The 21,919-nt window shown below is 33.4% G+C and overlaps 1 protein-coding gene across 2 annotated transcripts in view; it reads left to right on the top strand.

Moving 5' to 3' along the window:
* Positions 1-757: 757 nt before the first annotated feature.
* Positions 758-21,919, top strand: part of LOC102803000 (hydroxyacid-oxoacid transhydrogenase, mitochondrial-like) — a 34,220-nt gene continuing 13,058 nt past the window's right edge. Inside the window, exons 1-7 of one of the 2 annotated variants that reach the window (XM_085507644.1) lie at positions 758-813; positions 1,672-1,795; positions 1,952-2,005; positions 2,541-2,591; positions 5,641-5,744; positions 5,829-6,025; positions 19,677-19,754. In XM_085507644.1, the coding sequence (XP_085363770.1) occupies positions 758-813; positions 1,672-1,795; positions 1,952-2,005; positions 2,541-2,591; positions 5,641-5,744; positions 5,829-6,025; positions 19,677-19,754 (664 nt within the window). Of the gene's footprint in view, positions 814-1,671; positions 1,796-1,935; positions 2,006-2,540; positions 2,592-5,640; positions 5,745-5,828; positions 6,026-19,676; positions 19,755-21,919 lie in introns of those variants that run through there. The other variant, XM_085507646.1, reaches the window with a different exon arrangement.

Here is a 21,919-nt window from a genome sequence, read left to right as displayed (position 1 = left end):
AAAATGTTGTTGCCACAAATGTCTATAGTAAAAGTATGCAAATTATTTCAGCCAGAAACAAAATGGCGCCTTTACAGAATTACAGAAAATTGTCTGCAGATATTTGACATTTTAGTACAATTTTCATTAATTTTGAGGTTTTTGCTAAGAGTCAAATATTTTGTTGGAGAAAAAATGCATTTTCCCCATGAGAATCCTGATAATGTACCTATTTTGATATGTTTCCAATCACAATTTGAAGATACAAGATAAATAGTATTAAATCAGTTTTCAAGGATTTTTGACCTATTTCTGTGTGAAAATTAGTTGTTTCTATTTTCTGGCTTTTTGTGGATGAGGAACATAAATAAAAAAAAAACATATTGTAAAAATCCAGGCAAAATGATCTGTAGACAACTACCTCCAGTATCTATGAATGTGTAGGAAACGAATTAAAATAATATCCTGTTATTCTGTTCGTGAAAGTTTTAACAGAGTCTCTGACGATAATCAATCACTCACCAATCAAATACGAATAAATGAATCAGCTGACCTAGTGATGGACTTACAACCAATAGCAGCCGCTCATTTGCAAACTTTGAAAAATACTTACAATTTTATTGAAATTTATTCAAAATAATTGCTTTGCAAATGTGAATTAAAGCTTTTTTTACTTTTCGCGTTTCCCGGCAGAGAACGTCGTCCCCCTAAATATTCATGCGAACAGCGCCATCGTTGTATTTTCGAATAACAGTCTGCAAATTACGCATTTGAAAACATGGCTTCCGCAAGAGAACTTGTCACTCATTTGTTGCGGCAGGTTGGCAGTGCATCGTAAGTAAATCTGTAAAACTAAAAAAAAAACTATCTGCGTAGCTTGAAACCATTGAAGTGAAATACAATGTGTTGTTTAATTATGACGTTTTCTATATCGGGAACTCGTACCGCTGTCTTCCGGGATAAATCATCTGTTTGTTGTGGGCGGTGACTGCAAGATCCTATTACCAACCACAGTCCCTCAGGTGTTGAGGGACTGTGTACCAACCCATAAGCGCTGTACATGTGTACCTACGTAACATGGTCTGATTGAGATCAATAAGTTCTACATCTCGTGTCAACGTGGCATTATACATACATTGCAAATGTTATAACAACGATGTTGTAACTGTCCTGTTTTGATGTGACACGTACAAATACAGGGCTCATTAATTTGAGCAAGGATAGTGCCCTATAACGGGACATAGTCGTTCCGCCGTGAAGACGTCCATGTATTGACCAACCACAAAAATAACTCGTCATGGCCCCCTTGATCCTGATATCCTTATGGAAACTGCATGTGTTCTCAGAAGGGGTTGACAAATAGAAACTCAGGAGGGGGTTGGTTAAATAGTCAGAGACAGAAATAAAAAATAAATAAAAAAGAAACCTCTACCCATAGTTCAACTCAAAGTTTACAGTAACATCAACCTGGAAATAAAAATCTATCTTAAAACTAAGTTAAAAAAAACAATGAGTCAATGCACAATTTTGCGACATTTTCTATATCAGGAACTCATACCCCCCCTTCCGAAATAAATTATTGTTGTTAACGAATATAAACTTGGCCAAACTTACTTATTTATTGCAAAGGATTAAACAAATCTAACAGCAATGTATTATGGGTAATTACTTAGTTTATCATTGTCTATTCAGATGTCGCTGTCCTGCCCATTCACAGGCTTTCAGTTTTGGTGGACATGGTGGTGCTGCCAATGTGATGCAAAATATGAAACAATGTTCAACAGAATCAAGTCCATCTAAAGAATATGCCTTTGAAGTAAGTGATTCATTCTGATAAAAAAAAACTGCAGTGGTGTGTACGATTAAAATGCTTAAAATATATTCTTATATTTTTCTTCAAATACTATTGTGTGAGACATTTTATTGGAGATTGAAAAATTTATTCTATATCTGTAGTTATGTTCTATTATAGATGGCTTGTAGTAATATCCGCTATGGAGAAGGAGTAACCTCTGAAGTGGGTATGGTGAGTACTGTAGTACTGTAAAATCTCATAATCTCTCAAGTTTCATGTGAACCTATTTTAACCAATAGAATGCAATGGACATCTGAAAAAGTTTGATTGCTTAATAAACAGAAAAGGGTGAGATTATGGTATTCAAAACTGTGAAAAGCACTTTGCAAATAGGTATTGACGCTAAAGAAGATGGCAGAGACAAAAAGTAACCATTTCTTCGACAGACTTAATACTCATTTGCATACTGTATACACATTAATTATGCTTTGGTTTTTAATTTCGCTATTTTCACAGATAAGTAAAATCAACTAAATTAAATCCAGGTGAACATAAAGAATAACAATAAAACTCGTTTTTTTCCCCTTCCAAGTTCATGAACTTGAAGCCCAGTGAAATTGCTCATCGCATCACAATAGTGAAATTAAATTCCAGTGAAAATAAATGATTTTACATTTCTATAAATGTAGGGTAGTTTTATGACCATCTCACAATTTGTTAATTATAAATCTTTGGCTGTAATTTTACCACTTCATTTTCTTTTCAGGACTTTCATAATCTTGGTGCTAAAAATGTGTGTTTAGTAACAGACAAAAATGTAAGTCATTTTAAGGGATAGTGATATTTTCATGTTTGTATTAAATCTATTATAAATGACTGCGTTTTTGAAACTAGGTATCTGTAACTAAATGTTACAACTAACTATACATCCCTATCTGCAACTACCAGTAATTACACATCACTATTCACAACTACCGATAACTACACATCACTATCCACAGCTACTGGTAACTACACATCACTATCCACAACTACCGGTAATTACACATCACTATCCACAACTACTGGTACTACACATCACTATTCACAACTACTGGTAACTACACTTCACTATCCACAACTACTGGTAACTACATTTCACTATCCACAACAACTGGTAACTACACTTATTATCCACAACTACCAGTATCTACACATTACTATCCACAACTACTGGTAACTACACATCACTATCCACAACTACGAGTAACTACACATCACTATCCACAACTATTGGTAACTACACATCACTATCCACAACTATTGGTAACTACACATCACTATCCACAACTACCGGTAACTACACACCACTATCCACAACTACGAGTAACTACACATTCACTATCCACAACTATTGGTAACTACACTTCACTATCCACAACTACTGGTAACTACACATCACTATCCACAACTACCGGTAACTACACATCACTATCAACAACTATTGGTAACTACACTTCACTATCCACAACTATTGGTAACTACACTTCACTATCCACAACTACACATCACTATCCACAACTATTGGTAACTGCACATCATATCCACAACTATTAGTAACTACACATCACTATCCACAACTATTGGTAACTACACATCACTATCCACAACTAGCAGTAACTACTCATCACTATCCACAACTACTGGTAACTACACATCAGTATCCACAACTACTGGTAACTACACATCACTTTTCACAACTACTGGTAACTACACATCACTATCCACAACTACAATGTAACTATGGTAATCAGAATTATAACTATAACTAAAGATTATGTACATAACTGATAACATCAATAACTACACTTATTATCCACAACTACCAGTATCTACACATTACTATCCACAACTACTGGTAACTACACATCACTATCCACAACTATGAGTAACTACACATCACTATCCACAACTATTGGTAACTACACATCACTATCCACAACTATTGGTAATTACACTTCACTATCCACAACTACCGGTAACTACACATCACTATCAACAACTATTGGTAACTACACTTCACTATCCACAACTATTGGTAACTACACTTCACTATCCACAACTACACATCACTATCCACAACTATCGGTAACTGCACATCATATCCACAACTATTAGTAACTACACATCACTATCCACAACTATTGGTAACTACACATCACTATCCACAACTATTGGTAACTACACATCACTATCCACAACTACTGGTAACTACACATCACTTTTCACAACTACTGGTAACTACACATCACTTTTCACAACTACTGGTAACTACACATCACTATCCACAACTACAATGTAACTATGGTAATCAGAATTATAACTATAACTAAGGATTATGTACATAACTGATAACATCAATATTCACCGATGACATTATTTACTGATGACATCATTATTTACTGATGACATCATATAATGACCTCTTCAGGTCACTAAAATTGTATATTTACCTCTGTTCTCTCTCTTAAAACAGAAATTATAGCACTCAAGCAGACATAGCAATCTTGTAGAGCTGAATGCATGCATGTATGCATATATACAAGTTAAGAGAGTTCAAGAGCAGTGATTTAAGTTAATTAAGTTTCATCATGGATGCCTTTTTGAACAACATGATCCTGCAAATTTTAGCAGATTCTACCTGACAAAAAATAACTTTTTACAAATGCAACTGGCGCCGTTCACCCTGTGCACTCTTCGGGGTATCACAGTTTGCATATAAACAACAAAATGAGCTGCATATGAGAGCTGCACATTGCTTGAGTATGGGCTTTATATGTCATCACCATTCTTTTACAACAAATATACTGTTCATAATATTTAGATATACCAGGGTACTGTCAAAATACGTATCAAACTCAAGCACAACATTGCCATCCTACAGCAGAATCCACTCTCAGACATCACTACAGGTACTGATGACATCACTACAGGTACTGATGACATCATTACAGGTACTGATGACATCACTACAGGTACTGATGACACCACTACAGGTACTGATGACACCACTACAGGTACTGATGGCATCACTGCGGGTACTGATGGCATCACTGCAGGTACTGATGCCATCCCACAGCAGAATTCACTCTCATACATCACTACAGGTACTGATGACATCACTACAGGTACTGATGACATCACTACAGGTACTGATGACATCACTACAGGTACTGATGACATCACTACATGTACTGATGACATCACTACATGTACTGATGACATCACTACATGTACTGATGACATCACTACAGGTACTGATGACATCACTACAGGTACTGATGACATCACTACAGGTACTGATGGCATCACTGCGGGTACTGATGCCATCCCACAGCAGAATCCACTCTCAGAGATTTTTTAAAGAAAAAAGTGCACAAGTGCAGATTGAATGTTTCAAAGTCTGTAGTCAAGTGTGCTGGCAAAACTTGCAGCAGGGAAGACAAATCACACAAAATCACTACAAAATTCAAGTTTTCACTCCAATAAGACAGTCATGCAAATAGTGAAATGATGCATGATTATTGCAGGGTATTGTGTTCACTTAAAATCTAAATCAGATAAATTAGGAAACCAGATGGAGATATGAATATGTTAGCAGGTAGACACATGAATATATGTAATGTGTGAATCTGATTGGCTGTCATGGTCATGAGATATAATAACACTATATATTTACTGATGACATGACATCACTACAGGTACTGATGACATCACTGCAGGTACTGATGACATCACTACAGGCACTACATGTACTGATGGCATCACTGCGGGTACTGATGACATCACTACAGTCACTGAATATATCCATTTAAATGATTTTTCAGCTATCTCGGCTTCCTCCTGTGAAGTCTGCTGTGGAGTCGTTGGAAAAACACCATATTAACTACAGTGTCTTTGATGATGTTAGAATTGAACCCACTAATGTTAGGTAAGATTAAAAATAATCAAAAATAGTTTTTGTGTTTCTCAACTCTACTAAAATGTAACAGTTTAATTTTTGATTATCCTTCAGTTTCCAAACTGCAATTGATTTTGCTAAGAAAGGTAATTTTGATTCATTTCTTGCTGTGGGTGGTGGATCAGTGATGGACACAGCCAAAGCTGCCAATCTCTATTTATGTAATCCTGATGCCGAGTTCTTGGATTTTGTCAATGCTCCAGTTGGTAAAGGTGTTCCAGTCAGAGGCAATGTCAAACCATTGATAGCTAGTAAGTTGAATGTCAAACCATTGATAGCTAGTAAGTTGAATGTCAAACCATTGATAGCTAGTAAGTTGAATGTCAAACCATTGATAGCTATAGTAAGTTGAATGTCAAACCATTGATAGCTAGTAAGTTGAATGTCAAACCATTGATAGCCAGTAAGTTGAATGTCAAACCATTGATAGCTAGTAAGTTGAATGTCAAACCATTGATAGCTAGTAATTTGAATGTAAGACTATTGATAGCTAGTAATGTGAATGTCAAACCATTGATAACTAGTAATTTGAATTTCAAACCATTGATAGCTAGTAATTTGAATTTCAAACCATTGATAGCTAGTAAGATAAAGGCCAAACCATTGATACCTTGTGAGTTGGATGTTAAACCATTGATAGCTAGTAATTTGAATTTCAAACCATTGATAGCTAGTAATTTGAAATTCAAACCATTGATAGCTAGTAAGATAAAGGCCAAACCATTGATACCTAGTGAGTTAAATGTCAAACCATTGATAGCTAGTAAGATAAAGGCCAAACCATTGATAGCTGGTAAGATAAAGACCAAACCATTGATAGCTAGTAAGTTGAATGTCAAACCATTGATAGCTAGTAATTTGAATGTAAGACTATTGATAGCTAGTAAGGTGAATGTCAAACCATTGATAGATAGTAATTTGAATTTCAAACCATTGATAGCTAGTAAGATAAAGGCCAAACCATTGATACCTAGTGAGTTGGATGTCAAACCATTGATAGCTAGTAAGTTGAATGTCAAACCATTGATAGCTATAGTAAGTTGAATGTCAAACCATTGATAGCTAGTAAGTTGAATGTTAAATCATTGATAACTAGTAATTTGAATTTCAAACCATTGATAGCTAGTAAGATATAGGCCAAACCATTGATACCTAGTAAGTTGAATGTCAAACCATTGATAGCTATAGTAAGTTGAATGTCAAACCATTGATAGCTAGTAAGTTGAATGTCAAACCATTGATAGCTAGTAATTTGAATGTAAGACTATTGATAGCTAGTAAGGTGAATGTCAAACCATTGATAGCTAGTAATTTGAATTTCAAACCATTGATAGCTAGTAATTTGAATTTCAAACCATTGATAGCTAGTAAGATAAAGGCCAAACCATTGATACCTAGTGAGTTGGATGTCAAACCATTGATAGCTAGTAAGTTGAATGTCAAACCATTGATAGCTAGTAAGTTGAATGTTAAACCATTGATAGCTAGTAATTTGAATTTCAAACCATTGATAGCTAGTAATTTGAATTTCAAACCATTGATAGCTAGTAAGATAAAGGCCAAACCATTGATACCTAGTGAGTTAAATGTCAAACCATTGATAGCTAGTATGATGAAGGCCAAACCATTGATAGCTAGTAAGTTGAATGTCAAACCATTGATAGCTAGTAATTTGAATGTAAGACTATTGATAGCTAGTAAGGTGAATGTCAAACCATTGATAGCTAGTAATTTGAATTTCAAACCATTGATAGCTAGTGAGATAAAGGCCAAACCATTGATACCTAGTGAGTTGGATGTCAAACCATTGATAGCTAGTAAGTTGAATGTCAAACCATTGATAGCTATAGTAAGTTGAATGTCAAACCATTGATAGCTAGTAAGTTGAATGTTAAACCATTGATAGCTAGTAATTTGAATTTCAAACCATTGATAGCTAGTAATTTGAATTTCAAACCATTGATAGCTAGTAAGATAAAGGCCAAACCATTGATACCTAGTAAGTTAAATGTCAAACCATTGATAGCTAGTAAGATAAAGGCCAAACCATTGATAGCTAGTAAGTTGAATGTCAAACCATTGATAGCTAGTAAGTTGAATGTCAGACTATTGATAGCTAGTAAGTTGAATGTCAAACCATTGATAGCTAGTAAGACAACAGCCAAACCATTGATAGCTAGTAAGTTGAATGTCAAACCATTGATAGCTAGTAAGTTGAATGTTAAACCATTGACAACTAGTAAGTTGAATGTTAAACCATTGATAACTAGTAAGTTGAATGTCAAACCATTGATAGCTAGTAAGTTGAATGTCAAACCATTGATAGCTAGTAAGTTGAATGTTAAACCATTGATAGCTAGTAATTTGAATTTCAAACCATTGACAGCTAGTAATTTGAATTTCAAACCATTGATAGCTAGTAAGATAAAGGCCAAACCATTGATACCTAGTGAGTTAAATGTCAAACCATTGATAGCTAGTAATTTGAATGTAAGACTATTGATAGCTAGTAAGGTGAATGTCAAACCATTGATAGCTAGTAATTTGAATTTCAAACCATTGATAGCTAGTAAGATAAAGGCCAAACCATTGACACCTAGTGAGTTGGATGTCAAACCATTGATAGCTAGTAAGTTGAATGTCAAACCATTGTTAGCTATAGTAAGTTGAATGTCAAACCATTGATAGCTAGTAAGTTGAATGTTAAACCATTGATAGCTAGTAATTTGAATTTCAAACCATTGATAGCTAGTAATTTGAATTTCAAACCATTGATAGCTAGTAAGATAAAGGCCAAACCATTGATACCTAGTGAGTTAAATGTCAAACCATTGATAGCTAGTAAGATAAAAGCCAAACCATTCATAGCTAGTAAGTTGAATGTCAAACCATTGATAACTAGTAAGTTGAATGTTAAACCATTGATAGCTAGTAAGTTGAATGTCAGACTATTGATAGCTAGTAAGTTGAATGTCAAACCATTGATAGCTAGTAAGACAAAGGCCAAACCATTGATAGCTAGTAAGTTGAATGTCAAACCATTGATAGCTAGTAAGTTGAATGTCAAACCATTGATAGCTAGTAAGTTGAATGTTAAACCATTGATAACTAGTAAGTTGAATGTCAAACCATTGATAGCTAGTAAGTTGAATGTCAAACCATTGATAGCTAGTAAGATAAAGGCCAAAACATTGATAGCTAGTAAGTTGAATGTCAAACCATTGATAGCTAGTAAGTTGAATGTTAAACCATTGATAGCTAGTAAGTTGAATGTTAAACCATTGATAACTAGTAAGTTGAATGTCAAGCCATTAATAGCAAGTAATTTGCATGTCAAACCATTGATAGCTAATCAGATAAAGGCTAAATCATTGATAGCTAGTAAGTTGAATTTCAAACCATGGATAGCTAGTAATTTGAATTTCAAACCATTGATAGCTAGTAAGATAAAGGCAAAACCATTGATACCTTGTGAGTTAAATGTCAAACCATTGATAGCTAGTAAGATAAAGGCCAAACCATTGATAGCTAGTAAGTTGAATGTCAAACCATTGATAGCTAGTAAGTTGAATGTTAAACCATTGATAGCTAGTAAGTTGAATATCAAACCATTGATAGCTAGTAAGATAAAGGCCAAACCATTGATAGCTAGTAAGTTGAATGTCAAACCATTGATAGCTAGTAAGTTGAATGTCAAACCATTGATAGCTAGTAAGTTGAATGTCAAACCATTGATAGCTAGTAAGTTGAATGTCAGACTATTGATAGCTAGTAAGTTGAATGTCAAACCATTGATAGCTATAGTAAGTTGAATGTCAAACCATTGATAGCTAGTAGGTTGAATGTCAAACCATTGATAGCTAGTAGGTTGAATGTCAAACCATTGATAGCTAGTAATTTGAATGTAAGACTATTGATAGCTAGTAAGGTGAATGTCAAACCATTGATAGCTAGTAATTTGAATGTAAGACTATTGATAGCTAGTAAGGTGAATGTCAAACCATTGATAGCTAGTAAGTTGAATGTCAAACCATTGATAGCAAGTAATTTGCATGTCAAACCATTGATAGCTAATCAGATAAAGGCTAAATCATTGATAGCTAGTAAGTTGAATTTCAAACCATGGATAGCTAGTAATTTGAATTTCAAACCATTGATAGCTAGTAAGATAAAGGCAAAACCATTGATACCTTGTGAGTTAAATGTCAAACCATTGATAGCTAGTAAGATAAAGGCCAAACCATTGATAGCTAGTAAGTTGAATGTCAAACCATTGATAGCTAGTAAGTTGAATGTTAAGCCATTGATAGCTAGTAAGTTGAATGTCAAACCATTGATAGCTAGTAAGATAAAGGCCAAACCATTGATAGCTAGTAAGTTGAATGTCAAACCATTGATAGCTAGTAAGTTGAATGTCAAACCATTGATAGCTAGTAAGTTGAATGTCAAACCATTGATAGCTAGTAAGTTGAATGTCCAAGCATTGATAGCTAGTAAGTTGAATGTCAAACCATTGATAGCTAGTAAGTTGAATGTTAAACCATTGATAACTAGTAAGTTGAATGTCAGACTATTGATAGCTAGTAAGTTGAATGTCAAACCATTGATAGCTATAGTAAGTTGAATGTCAAACCATTGATAGCTAGTAGGTTGAATGTCAAACCATTGATAGCTAGTAATTTGAATGTAAGACTATTGATAGCTAGTAAGGTGAATGTCAAACCATTGATAGCTAGTAAGTTGAATGTCAAACCATTGATAGCTAGTAAGTTGAATGTCAAACCATTGATAGCTAGTAATCTGAATGTAAGACTATTGATAGCTAGTAATGTGAATGTCAAACCATTGATAACTAGTAAGTTGAATGTCAAACCATTGGTAGCTAGTAAGTTGAATGTCAAACCATTGATAGCTAGTAAGTTGAATGTCAAACCATTGATAGCTAGTAAGTTGAATGTCAAACCATTGATAGCTAGTAAGTTGAATGTCAAACCATTGATAGCTATAGTAAGTTGAATGTCAAACCATTGATAGCTAGTAGGTTGAATGTCAAACCATTGATAGCTAGTAATTTGAATGTAAGACTATTGATAGCTAGTAAGGTGAATGTCAAACCATTGATAGCTAGTAAGTTGAATGTCAAACCATTGATAGCTAGTAAGTTGAATGTCAAACCATTGATAGCTAGTAAGTTGAATGTCAAACCATTGATAGCTAGTAAGTTGAATGTAAGACTATTGATAGCTAGTAAGTTGAATGTCAAACCATTGATAGCTAGTAAGTTGAATGTCAAACCATTGATAGCTAGTAAGTTGAATGTCAAACCATTGATAGCTAGTAAGTTGAATTTCAAACCATTGATAGCTCGTAAGTTGAATGTAAGACTATTGATAGCTAGTAAGTTGAATGTCAAACCATTGATAGCTATAGTAAGTTGAATGTCAAACCATTGATAGCTAGTAAGTTGAATGTCAAACCATTGATAGCTAGTAAGTTGAATGTCAAACCATTGATAGCTATAGTAAGTTGAATGTCAAACCATTGATAGCTATAGTAAGTTGAATGTCAAACCATTGATAGCTAGTAAGTTGAATGTCAAACCATTGATAGCTAGTAAGTTGAATGTCAAACCATTGATAGCTAGTAAGTTGAATGTCAAACCATTGATAGCTAGTAAGTTGAATGTAAGACTATTGATAGCTAGTAAGTTGAATGTCAAACCATTGATAGCTATAGTAAGTTGAATGTCAAACCATTGATAGCTAGTAAGTTGAATGTCAAACCATTGATAGCTAGTAAGTTGAATGTCAAACCATTGATAGCTATAGTAAGTTGAATGTCAAACCATTGATAGCTATAGTAAGTTGAATGTCAAACCATTGATAGCTAGTAAGTTAAATGTCAAACCATTGATAGCTAGTAAGTTGAATGTCAAACCATTGATAGCTAGTAAGTTGAATGTCAAACCATTGATAGCTAGTAAGTTGAATGTCAAACCATTGATAGCTAGTAAGTTGAATGTCAAACCATTGATAGCTAGTAAGTTGAATGTCAAACCATTGATAGCTATAGTAAGTTGAATGTCAAATCATTGATACCTAGTAAGTTGAATGTCAAACCATTGATAGCTAGTAAGTTAAATGTCAAACCATTGATAGCTAGTAAGTTGAATGTCAAACCATTGATAGCTAGTAAGTTGAATGTCAAACCATTGATAGCTAGTAAGTTGAATGTCAAACCATTGATAGCTAGTAAGTTGAATGTCAAACCATTGATAGCTAGTAATTTGAATGTAAGACTATTGATAGCTAGTAATGTGAATGTCAAACCATTGATAACTAGTAATTTGAATTTCAAACCATTGATAGCTAGTAATTTGAATTTCAAACCATTGATAGCTAGTAAGATAAAGGCCAAACCATTGATACGTTGTGAGTTGGATGTTAAACCATTGACAGCTAGTAATTTGAATTTCAAACCATTGATAGCTAGTAATTTGAATTTCAAACCATTGATAGCTAGTAAGATAAAGGCCAAACCATTGATACCTAGTGAGTTAAATGTAAAACCATTGATAGCTAGTAAGATAAAGGCCAAACCATTGATAGCTGGTAGGATAAAGGCCAAACCATTGATAGCTAGTAAGTTGAATGTCAAACCATTGATAGCTAGTAATTTGAATGTAAGACTATTGATAGCTAGTAAGGTGAATGTCAAACCATTGATACCTAGTAATTTGAATTTCAAACCATTGATAGCTAGTAAGTTGAATGTTAAACCATTGATAGCTAGTAATTTGAATTTCAAACCATTGATAGCTAGTAAGATAAAGGCCAAACCATTGATACCTAGTGAGTTAAATGTCAAACCATTGATAGTTAGTAAGATAAAGGCCAAACCATTGATAGATAGTAAGTTGAATGTCAAACCATTGATAGCTAGTAAGTTGAATGTCAAATCATTGATAGCTGTAGTAAGTTGAATGTCAAACCATTGATAGCTAGTAAGTTGAATGTCAAACCATTGATAGCTAGTAATTTGAATGTAAGACTATTGATAGCTAGTAAGTTGAATGTCAAACCATTGATAGCTAGTAAGTTGAATGTTAAACCATTGATAGCTAGTAAGTTGAATGTCAGACTATTGATAGCTAGTAAGTTGAATGTCAGACTATTGATAGCTAGTAAGTTGAATGTCAAACCATTGATAGCTAGTAAGATAACGGCAAAACCGTTGATAGCTAGTAAGTTGAATGTCAAACCATTGATAGCTAGTAAGTTTAATGTCAAACCATTGATAGCTAGTAAGTTGAATGTCAAACCATTGATAGCTAGTAAGTTGAATGTCAAACCATTGATAGATAGTAAGTTGAATGTCAAACCATTGATAGCTAGTAAGATAAAGGCCAAACCATTGATAGCTGGTAAGATAAAGGCCAAACCATTGATAGCTAGTAAGTTGAATGTCAAACCATTGATAGCTAGTAATTTGAATGTAAGACTATTGATAGCTAGTAAGGTGAATGTCAAACCATTGATAGCTAGTAATTTGAATTTCAAACCATTGATAGCTAGTAAGATAAAGGCCAAACCATTGATACCTAGTGAGTTGGATGTCAAACCATTGATAGCTATAGTAAGTTGAATGTCAAACCATTGATAGCTAGTAAGTTGAATGTTAAACCATTGATAGCTAGTAATTTGAATTTCAAACCATTGATAGCTAGTAATTTGAATTTCAAACCATTGATAGCTAGTAAGATAAAGGCCAAACCATTGATACCTAGTGAGTTAAATGTCAAACCATTGATAGCTAGTAAGATAAAAGCCAAACCATTGATAGCTAGTAAGTTGAATGTCAAACCATTGATAACTAGTAAGTTGAATGTTAAACCATTGATAGCTAGTAAGTTGAATGTCAGACTATTGATAGCTAGTAAGTTGAATGCCAAACCATTGATAGCTAGTAAGACAAAGGCCAAACCATTGATAGCTAGTAAGTTGAATGTCAAACCATTGATAGCTAGTAAGTTGAATGTTAAACCATTGATAACTAGTAAGTTGAATGTTAAACCATTGATAACTAGTAAGTTGAATGTTAAACCATTGATAACTAGTAAGTTGAATGTCAAACCATTGATAGCTAGTAAGTTGAATGTCAAACCATTGATAGCTAGTAAGATAAAGGCCAAAACATTGATAGCTAGTAAGTTGAATGTCAAACTATTGATAGCTAGTAAGTTGAATGTTAAACCATTGATAGCTAGTAAGTTGAATGTTAAACCATTGATAACTAGTAAGTTGAATGTCAAGCCATTAATAGCAAGTAATTTGCATGTCAAACCATTGATAGCTAATCAGATAAAGGCTAAATCATTGATAGCTAGTAAGTTGAATTTCAAACCATGGATAGCTAGTAATTTGAATTTCAAACCATTGATAGCTAGTAAGATAAAGGCAAAACCATTGATAGCTAGTAAGTTGAATGTCAAACCATTGATAGCTAGTAAGTTGAATGTTAAACCATTGATAGCTAGTAAGTTGAATGTCAGACTATTGATAGCTAGTAAGTTGAATGTCAGACTATTGATAGCTAGTAAGTTGAATGTCAAACCATTGATAGCTAGTAAGATAACGGCAAAACCGTTGATAGCTAGTAAGTTGAATGTCAAACCATTGATAGCTAGTAAGTTTAATGTGAAACCATTGATAGCTAGTAAGTTGAATGTCAAACCATTGATAGCTAGTAAGTTGAATGTCAAACCATTGATAGCTAGTAAGTTGAATGTCAAACCATTGATAGCTAGTAAGATAAAGGCCAAACCATTGATAGCTGGTAAGATAAAGGCCAAACCATTGATAGCTAGTAAGTTGAATGTCAAACCATTGATAGCTAGTAAGTTGAATGTCAAACCATTGATAGCTAGTAAGTTGAATGTCAAACCATTGATAGCTCGTAAGTTGAATGTAAGACTATTGATAGCTAGTAAGTTGAATGTCAAACCATTGATAGCTATAGTAAGTTGAATGTCAAACCATTGATAGCTAGTAAGTTGAATGTCAAACCATTGATAGCTAGTAAGTTGAATGTCAAATCATTGATAGCTATAGCAAGTTGAATGTCAAACCATTGATAGCTATATATATAGTAAGTTGAATGTCAAACCATTGATAGCTAGTAAGTTGAATGTAAGACTATTGATAGCTAGTAAGTTGAATGTCAAACCATTGATAGCTAGTAAGTTGAATGTCAAACCATTGATAGCTAGTAAGTTGAATGTCAAACCATTGATAGCTAGTAAGTTGAATGTCAAACCATTGATAGCTAGTAAGTTGAATGTAAGACTATTGATAGCTAGTAAGTTGAATGTCAAACCATTGATAGCTATAGTAAGTTGAATGTCAAACCATTGATAGCTAGTAAGTTGAATGTCAAACCATTGATAGCTAGTAAGTTGAATGTTAAACCATTGATAACTAGTAAGTTGAATGTTAAACCATTGATAACTAGTAAGTTGAATGTTAAACCATTGATAACTAGTAAGTTGAATGTCAAACCATTGATAGCTAGTAAGTTGAATGTCAAACCATTGATAGCTAGTAAGATAAAGGCCAAAACATTGATAGCTAGTAAGTTGAATGTCAAACTATTGATAGCTAGTAAGTTGAATGTTAAACCATTGATAGCTAGTAAGTTGAATGTTAAACCATTGATAACTAGTAAGTTGAATGTCAAGCCATTAATAGCAAGTAATTTGCATGTCAAACCATTGATAGCTAATCAGATAAAGGCTAAATCATTGATAGCTAGTAAGTTGAATTTCAAACCATGGATAGCTAGTAATTTGAATTTCAAACCATTGATAGCTAGTAAGATAAAGGCAAAACCATTGATAGCTAGTAAGTTGAATGTTAAACCATTGATAACTAGTAAGTTGAATGTCAGACTATTGATAGCTAGTAAGTTGAATGTCAAACCATTGATAGCTATAGTAAGTTGAATGTCAAACCATTGATAGCTAGTAGGTTGAATGTCAAACCATTGATAGCTAGTAATTTGAATGTAAGACTATTGATAGCTAGTAAGGTGAATGTCAAACCATTGATAGCTAGTAAGTTGAATGTCAAACCATTGATAGCTAGTAAGTTGAATGTCAAACCATTGATAGCTAGTAATCTGAATGTAAGACTATTGATAGCTAGTAATGTGAATGTCAAACCATTGATAACTAGTAAGTTGAATGTCAAACCATTGGTAGCTAGTAAGTTGAATGTCAAACCATTGATAGCTAGTAAGTTGAATGTCAAACCATTGATAGCTAGTAAGTTGAATGTTAAACCATTGATAGCTAGTAAGTTGAATGTCAGACTATTGATAGCTAGTAAGTTGAATGTCAGACTATTGATAGCTAGTAAGTTGAATGTCAAACCATTGATAGCTAGTAAGATAACGGCAAAACCGTTGATAGCTAGTAAGTTGAATGTCAAACCATTGATAGCTAGTAAGTTTAATGTCAAACCATTGATAGCTAGTAAGTTGAATGTCAAACCATTGATAGCTAGTAAGTTGAATGTCAAACCATTGATAGATAGTAAGTTGAATGTCAAACCATTGATAGCTAGTAAGATAAAGGCCAAACCATTGATAGCTGGTAAGATAAAGGCCAAACCATTGATAGCTAGTAAGTTGAATGTCAAACCATTGATAGCTAGTAATTTGAATGTAAGACTATTGATAGCTAGTAAGGTGAATGTCAAACCATTGATAGCTAGTAATTTGAATTTCAAACCATTGATAGCTAGTAAGATAAAGGCCAAACCATTGATACCTAGTGAGTTGGATGTCAAACCATTGATAGCTATAGTAAGTTGAATGTCAAACCATTGATAGCTAGTAAGTTGAATGTTAAACCATTGATAGCTAGTAATTTGAATTTCAAACCATTGATAGCTAGTAATTTGAATTTCAAACCATTGATAGCTAGTAAGATAAAGGCCAAACCATTGATACCTAGTGAGTTAAATGTCAAACCATTGATAGCTAGTAAGATAAAAGCCAAACCATTGATAGCTAGTAAGTTGAATGTCAAACCATTGATAACTAGTAAGTTGAATGTTAAACCATTGATAGCTAGTAAGTTGAATGTCAGACTATTGATAGCTAGTAAGTTGAATGCCAAACCATTGATAGCTAGTAAGACAAAGGCCAAACCATTGATAGCTAGTAAGTTGAATGTCAAACCATTGATAGCTAGTAAGTTGAATGTTAAACCATTGATAACTAGTAAGTTGAATGTTAAACCATTGATAACTAGTAAGTTGAATGTTAAACCATTGATAACTAGTAAGTTGAATGTCAAACCATTGATAGCTAGTAAGTTGAATGTCAAACCATTGATAGCTAGTAAGATAAAGGCCAAAACATTGATAGCTAGTAAGTTGAATGTCAAACTATTGATAGCTAGTAAGTTGAATGTTAAACCATTGATAGCTAGTAAGTTGAATGTTAAACCATTGATAACTAGTAAGTTGAATGTCAAGCCATTAATAGCAAGTAATTTGCATGTCAAACCATTGATAGCTAATCAGATAAAGGCTAAATCATTGATAGCTAGTAAGTTGAATTTCAAACCATGGATAGCTAGTAATTTGAATTTCAAACCATTGATAGCTAGTAAGATAAAGGCAAAACCATTGATAGCTAGTAAGTTGAATGTCAAACCATTGATAGCTAGTAAGTTGAATGTTAAACCATTGATAGCTAGTAAGTTGAATGTCAGACTATTGATAGCTAGTAAGTTGAATGTCAGACTATTGATAGCTAGTAAGTTGAATGTCAAACCATTGATAGCTAGTAAGATAACGGCAAAACCGTTGATAGCTAGTAAGTTGAATGTCAAACCATTGATAGCTAGTAAGTTTAATGTGAAACCATTGATAGCTAGTAAGTTGAATGTCAAACCATTGATAGCTTGTAAGTTGAATGTCAAACCATTGATAGCTAGTAAGTTGAATGTCAAACCATTGATAGCTAGTAAGATAAAGGCCAAACCATTGATAGCTGGTAAGATAAAGGCCAAACCATTGATAGCTAGTAAGTTGAATGTCAAACCATTGATAGCTAGTAAGTTGAATGTCAAACCATTGATAGCTAGTAAGTTGAATGTCAAACCATTGATAGCTCGTAAGTTGAATGTAAGACTATTGATAGCTAGTAAGTTGAATGTCAAACCATTGATAGCTATAGTAAGTTGAATGTCAAACCATTGATAGCTAGTAAGTTGAATGTCAAACCATTGATAGCTAGTAAGTTGAATGTCAAATCATTGATAGCTATAGCAAGTTGAATGTCAAACCATTGATAGCTATATATATAGTAAGTTGAATGTCAAACCATTGATAGCTAGTAAGTTGAATGTAAGACTATTGATAGCTAGTAAGTTGAATGTCAAACCATTGATAGCTAGTAAGTTGAATGTCAAACCATTGATAGCTAGTAAGTTGAATGTCAAACCATTGATAGCTAGTAAGTTGAATGTCAAACCATTGATAGCTAGTAAGTTGAATGTAAGACTATTGATAGCTAGTAAGTTGAATGTCAAACCATTGATAGCTATAGTAAGTTGAATGTCAAACCATTGATAGCTAGTAAGTTGAATGTCAAACCATTGATAGCTAGTAAGTTGAATGTTAAACCATTGATAACTAGTAAGTTGAATGTTAAACCATTGATAACTAGTAAGTTGAATGTTAAACCATTGATAACTAGTAAGTTGAATGTCAAACCATTGATAGCTAGTAAGTTGAATGTCAAACCATTGATAGCTAGTAAGATAAAGGCCAAAACATTGATAGCTAGTAAGTTGAATGTCAAACTATTGATAGCTAGTAAGTTGAATGTTAAACCATTGATAGCTAGTAAGTTGAATGTTAAACCATTGATAACTAGTAAGTTGAATGTCAAGCCATTAATAGCAAGTAATTTGCATGTCAAACCATTGATAGCTAATCAGATAAAGGCTAAATCATTGATAGCTAGTAAGTTGAATTTCAAACCATGGATAGCTAGTAATTTGAATTTCAAACCATTGATAGCTAGTAAGATAAAGGCAAAACCATTGATAGCTAGTAAGTTGAATGTCAAACCATTGATAGCTAGTAAGATAAAGGTCAAACCATTGATAGCTAGTAAGTTGAATGTCATACCATTGATAGCTAGTAAGTTGAATGTCATACCATTGATAGCTAGTAAGTTGAATGTTAAACCATTGATAGCTAGTAAGTTGAATGTCAGACTATTGATAGCTAGTAAGTTGAGTGTCAGACTATTGATAGCTAGTAAGTTGAATGTCAAACCATTGATAGCTAGTAAGATAACGGCAAAACCGTTGATAGCTAGTAAGTTGAATGTCAAACCATTGATAGCTAGTAAGTTTAATGTGAAACCATTGATAGCTAGTAAGTTGAATGTCAAACCATTGATAGCTAGTAAGTTGAATGTCAAACCATTGATAGCTAGTAAGTTGAATGTCAAACCATTGATAGCTAGTAAGATAAAGGCCAAACCATTGATAGCTGGTAAGATAAAGGCCAAACCATTGATAGCTAGTAAGTTGAATGTCAATCCACCAGTCAAGGTCACTACACAACCACTCGCATACAAATCTTACCAAGGTTCACCCTAAGACGCCCCCAAAAATATAACATTAGTATAAAGCCAGGCATGAAACAGAAGGTGTATGTGCAAGATGCAAAAACAACCTTGCAATAAAATGCATCATTCATTTGAAAAATATAATTTTAAATCAGCCCTGATTGTGTCAAATGTTTTATTTCTTTGTCATGTTAACTGAATGTTTTTTCTGTTCCAGTTTAAAATGTGAAATATTTCTTTTGTGTTCAGTTCCAACGACTGCAGGTACTGGAAGCGAAACTACTGGGGTAGCTATTTTTGATTATGAACCATTAAAAGCAAAAACAGGTAAGAATAATATTATGAAAGAAATTTTGCCAAATTTTTGACTAAATTTTACTAACATGTTATGAGTGAAATGCTCACTGTCACAAAACAATTTTTTTTGAGTGAAAATTGACTAAAATTCTATAATTTTGTGTACTGGCTCCAAAATTAAGGTTCATTTCCAGAAATATTGAAGAATATAAGAAAAAAGTGCAGAAACTTTTCCCGCTCAGCCCTTTTATTACTTTATTATTTTATTACCCATTCAAATGAATCATTCGGTCTTCGTCTTTCCGTCTGTCTGTCTATCCATCCATCCTCCTGTTGGTCTGTCCGTCATAATTCAGAACCCTGTGGACCAAATCTGTTCTTTCTTTGTATGTGCCTAGTACTTTATCTGGGACATATGCACGTGCAGTGGTTTACTGGTTCAATCCAAGATGGCTGACTGGCAGCCATTTTGTTTTTTGAAAATGTAGTATCTTATGCATGTTTTGTCAGTTTTTGTTCAAATATGGTACACACATTATACATGTTAGGATACATGTCTATGACAATTTGTTTTCACGATCGGTTCAAAGATGGGCTATTGGCAACCATTTTGTTTTTAGCTCCGCTGGCGACTTTGTCGAGCGGAGCTTATCATATGAGTGATTGTCCGTCGTCGTCCGTGTCAATGTTTTACTTTTTCGACTTCTTCTTGAAAACTACAAGCCTGAATGCTTTGATACTTGGTGTATATGTACCTTGGGTAGACCTCTCTTAGATTTGTTCATTTCATGATATCTTCAATTCTCTAATTTTGATGAATATTTTTCTAATTTTTGGTAAAAAGTGATATTTTCGACTTGTTGTTAAAAAACCAATAGTTCAATTGCTTTGATATTACATGTATAGATACTACATGTAGACCTCTCTCAGATTTGTTCATTTTGTGATGATATCTTCAATTCTCTAATTTTGGTGAATATTTTTGTAATTTTTGGTAAAAAGTGATATTCTCGTCTTCTTGTTAATTAAAAACCAAAAGTTCTATTGCTTTGATATTACATATATAGATACTACATGTAGACCTTTCTCAGATTTGTTCATTTCGTGATGATATCTTCAATTCTCTAATTTTGGTGGTTATTTTTGTCATTTTTGGTAAAAAGTGATATTTTCGACTTCTTGTTAAAAACTGTAAGTCAGATTGCTTTGATATTACATATATAGGTACTACATGTGGACCTCTCTCAGATTTGTTCATTTTGTGATGATAACTTCAATTCTCTAATTTTGGTGGTTATTTTTGTCATTTTTGGTAAAAAGTGATATTTTCGACTTCTTGTTAAAAACTGTAAGTCAGATTGCTTTGATATTACATATATAGGTACTACATGTGGACCTCTCTCAGATTTGTTCATTTTGTGATGATAACTTCAATTCTCTAATTTTGGTGAATATTTTTGTCATTTTGGTAAAAAGTGATATTCTCGACTTCTTGTTAAAAACTGTAAGTTCGATTGCTTTGATACTATACATATTGTTCATTTTCTAATGATGTCTTCAGTTCTTTAATTGAAATGTGCATTGCTAACAGCGGAGCTATCTCAGCCGATAGGCTGCTTGTTTGAAATTGTGGTATCTCATGCATGCTTTGTCAGTTTTTGTTCAAATTTGGTACCTACATTATACATGTTAGTATACATATGTCTATGATGATTTTGTTCGTGATCGGATAAAAGATGGCCGACTGAAAATGTGATATCTTATGCATGCTTTATCTGCTTTTGTTCAAATCTGGTACATACATTGCGCATTTAAGATTACATGTCTATAACAATTTGTTTCATAATCAGATCAAAGGTGGCTGACTGTCAGCCGTCTTGCTTTTTGACCATGCTATATCTCCAAAGCTTATGGACCATTTTCATTCATATTTGGCACATACATCATACATATAGGAATACATGTTCAATTATACAAAGTAATTGCTGTTTTAACATTGAAAGATGCCCCCAAAAATATAACATTACTGGTAGTATAATGCTGGGAATGGAACTGGAATGTACCTGCAATTTAGATGCAAAAACAACTTTGCAATAAAATGCATCATTCATTCAAAACTCTCACACAAACTCTCACACAAACTGACCACAAACTCTCACACAAACTAACCACAAACTCTCACACAAACTGACCAC

The sequence above is a fragment of the Saccoglossus kowalevskii genome, chromosome 14 (assembly GCF_978046115.1).
Source record: "Saccoglossus kowalevskii chromosome 14, keSacKowa6.1, whole genome shotgun sequence".
Classification (NCBI taxonomy): domain Eukaryota; kingdom Metazoa; phylum Hemichordata; class Enteropneusta; family Harrimaniidae; genus Saccoglossus; species Saccoglossus kowalevskii.
Note: the sequence above shows the minus strand (reverse complement) of the source record. Positions and strands in the feature narration are given on the sequence as shown.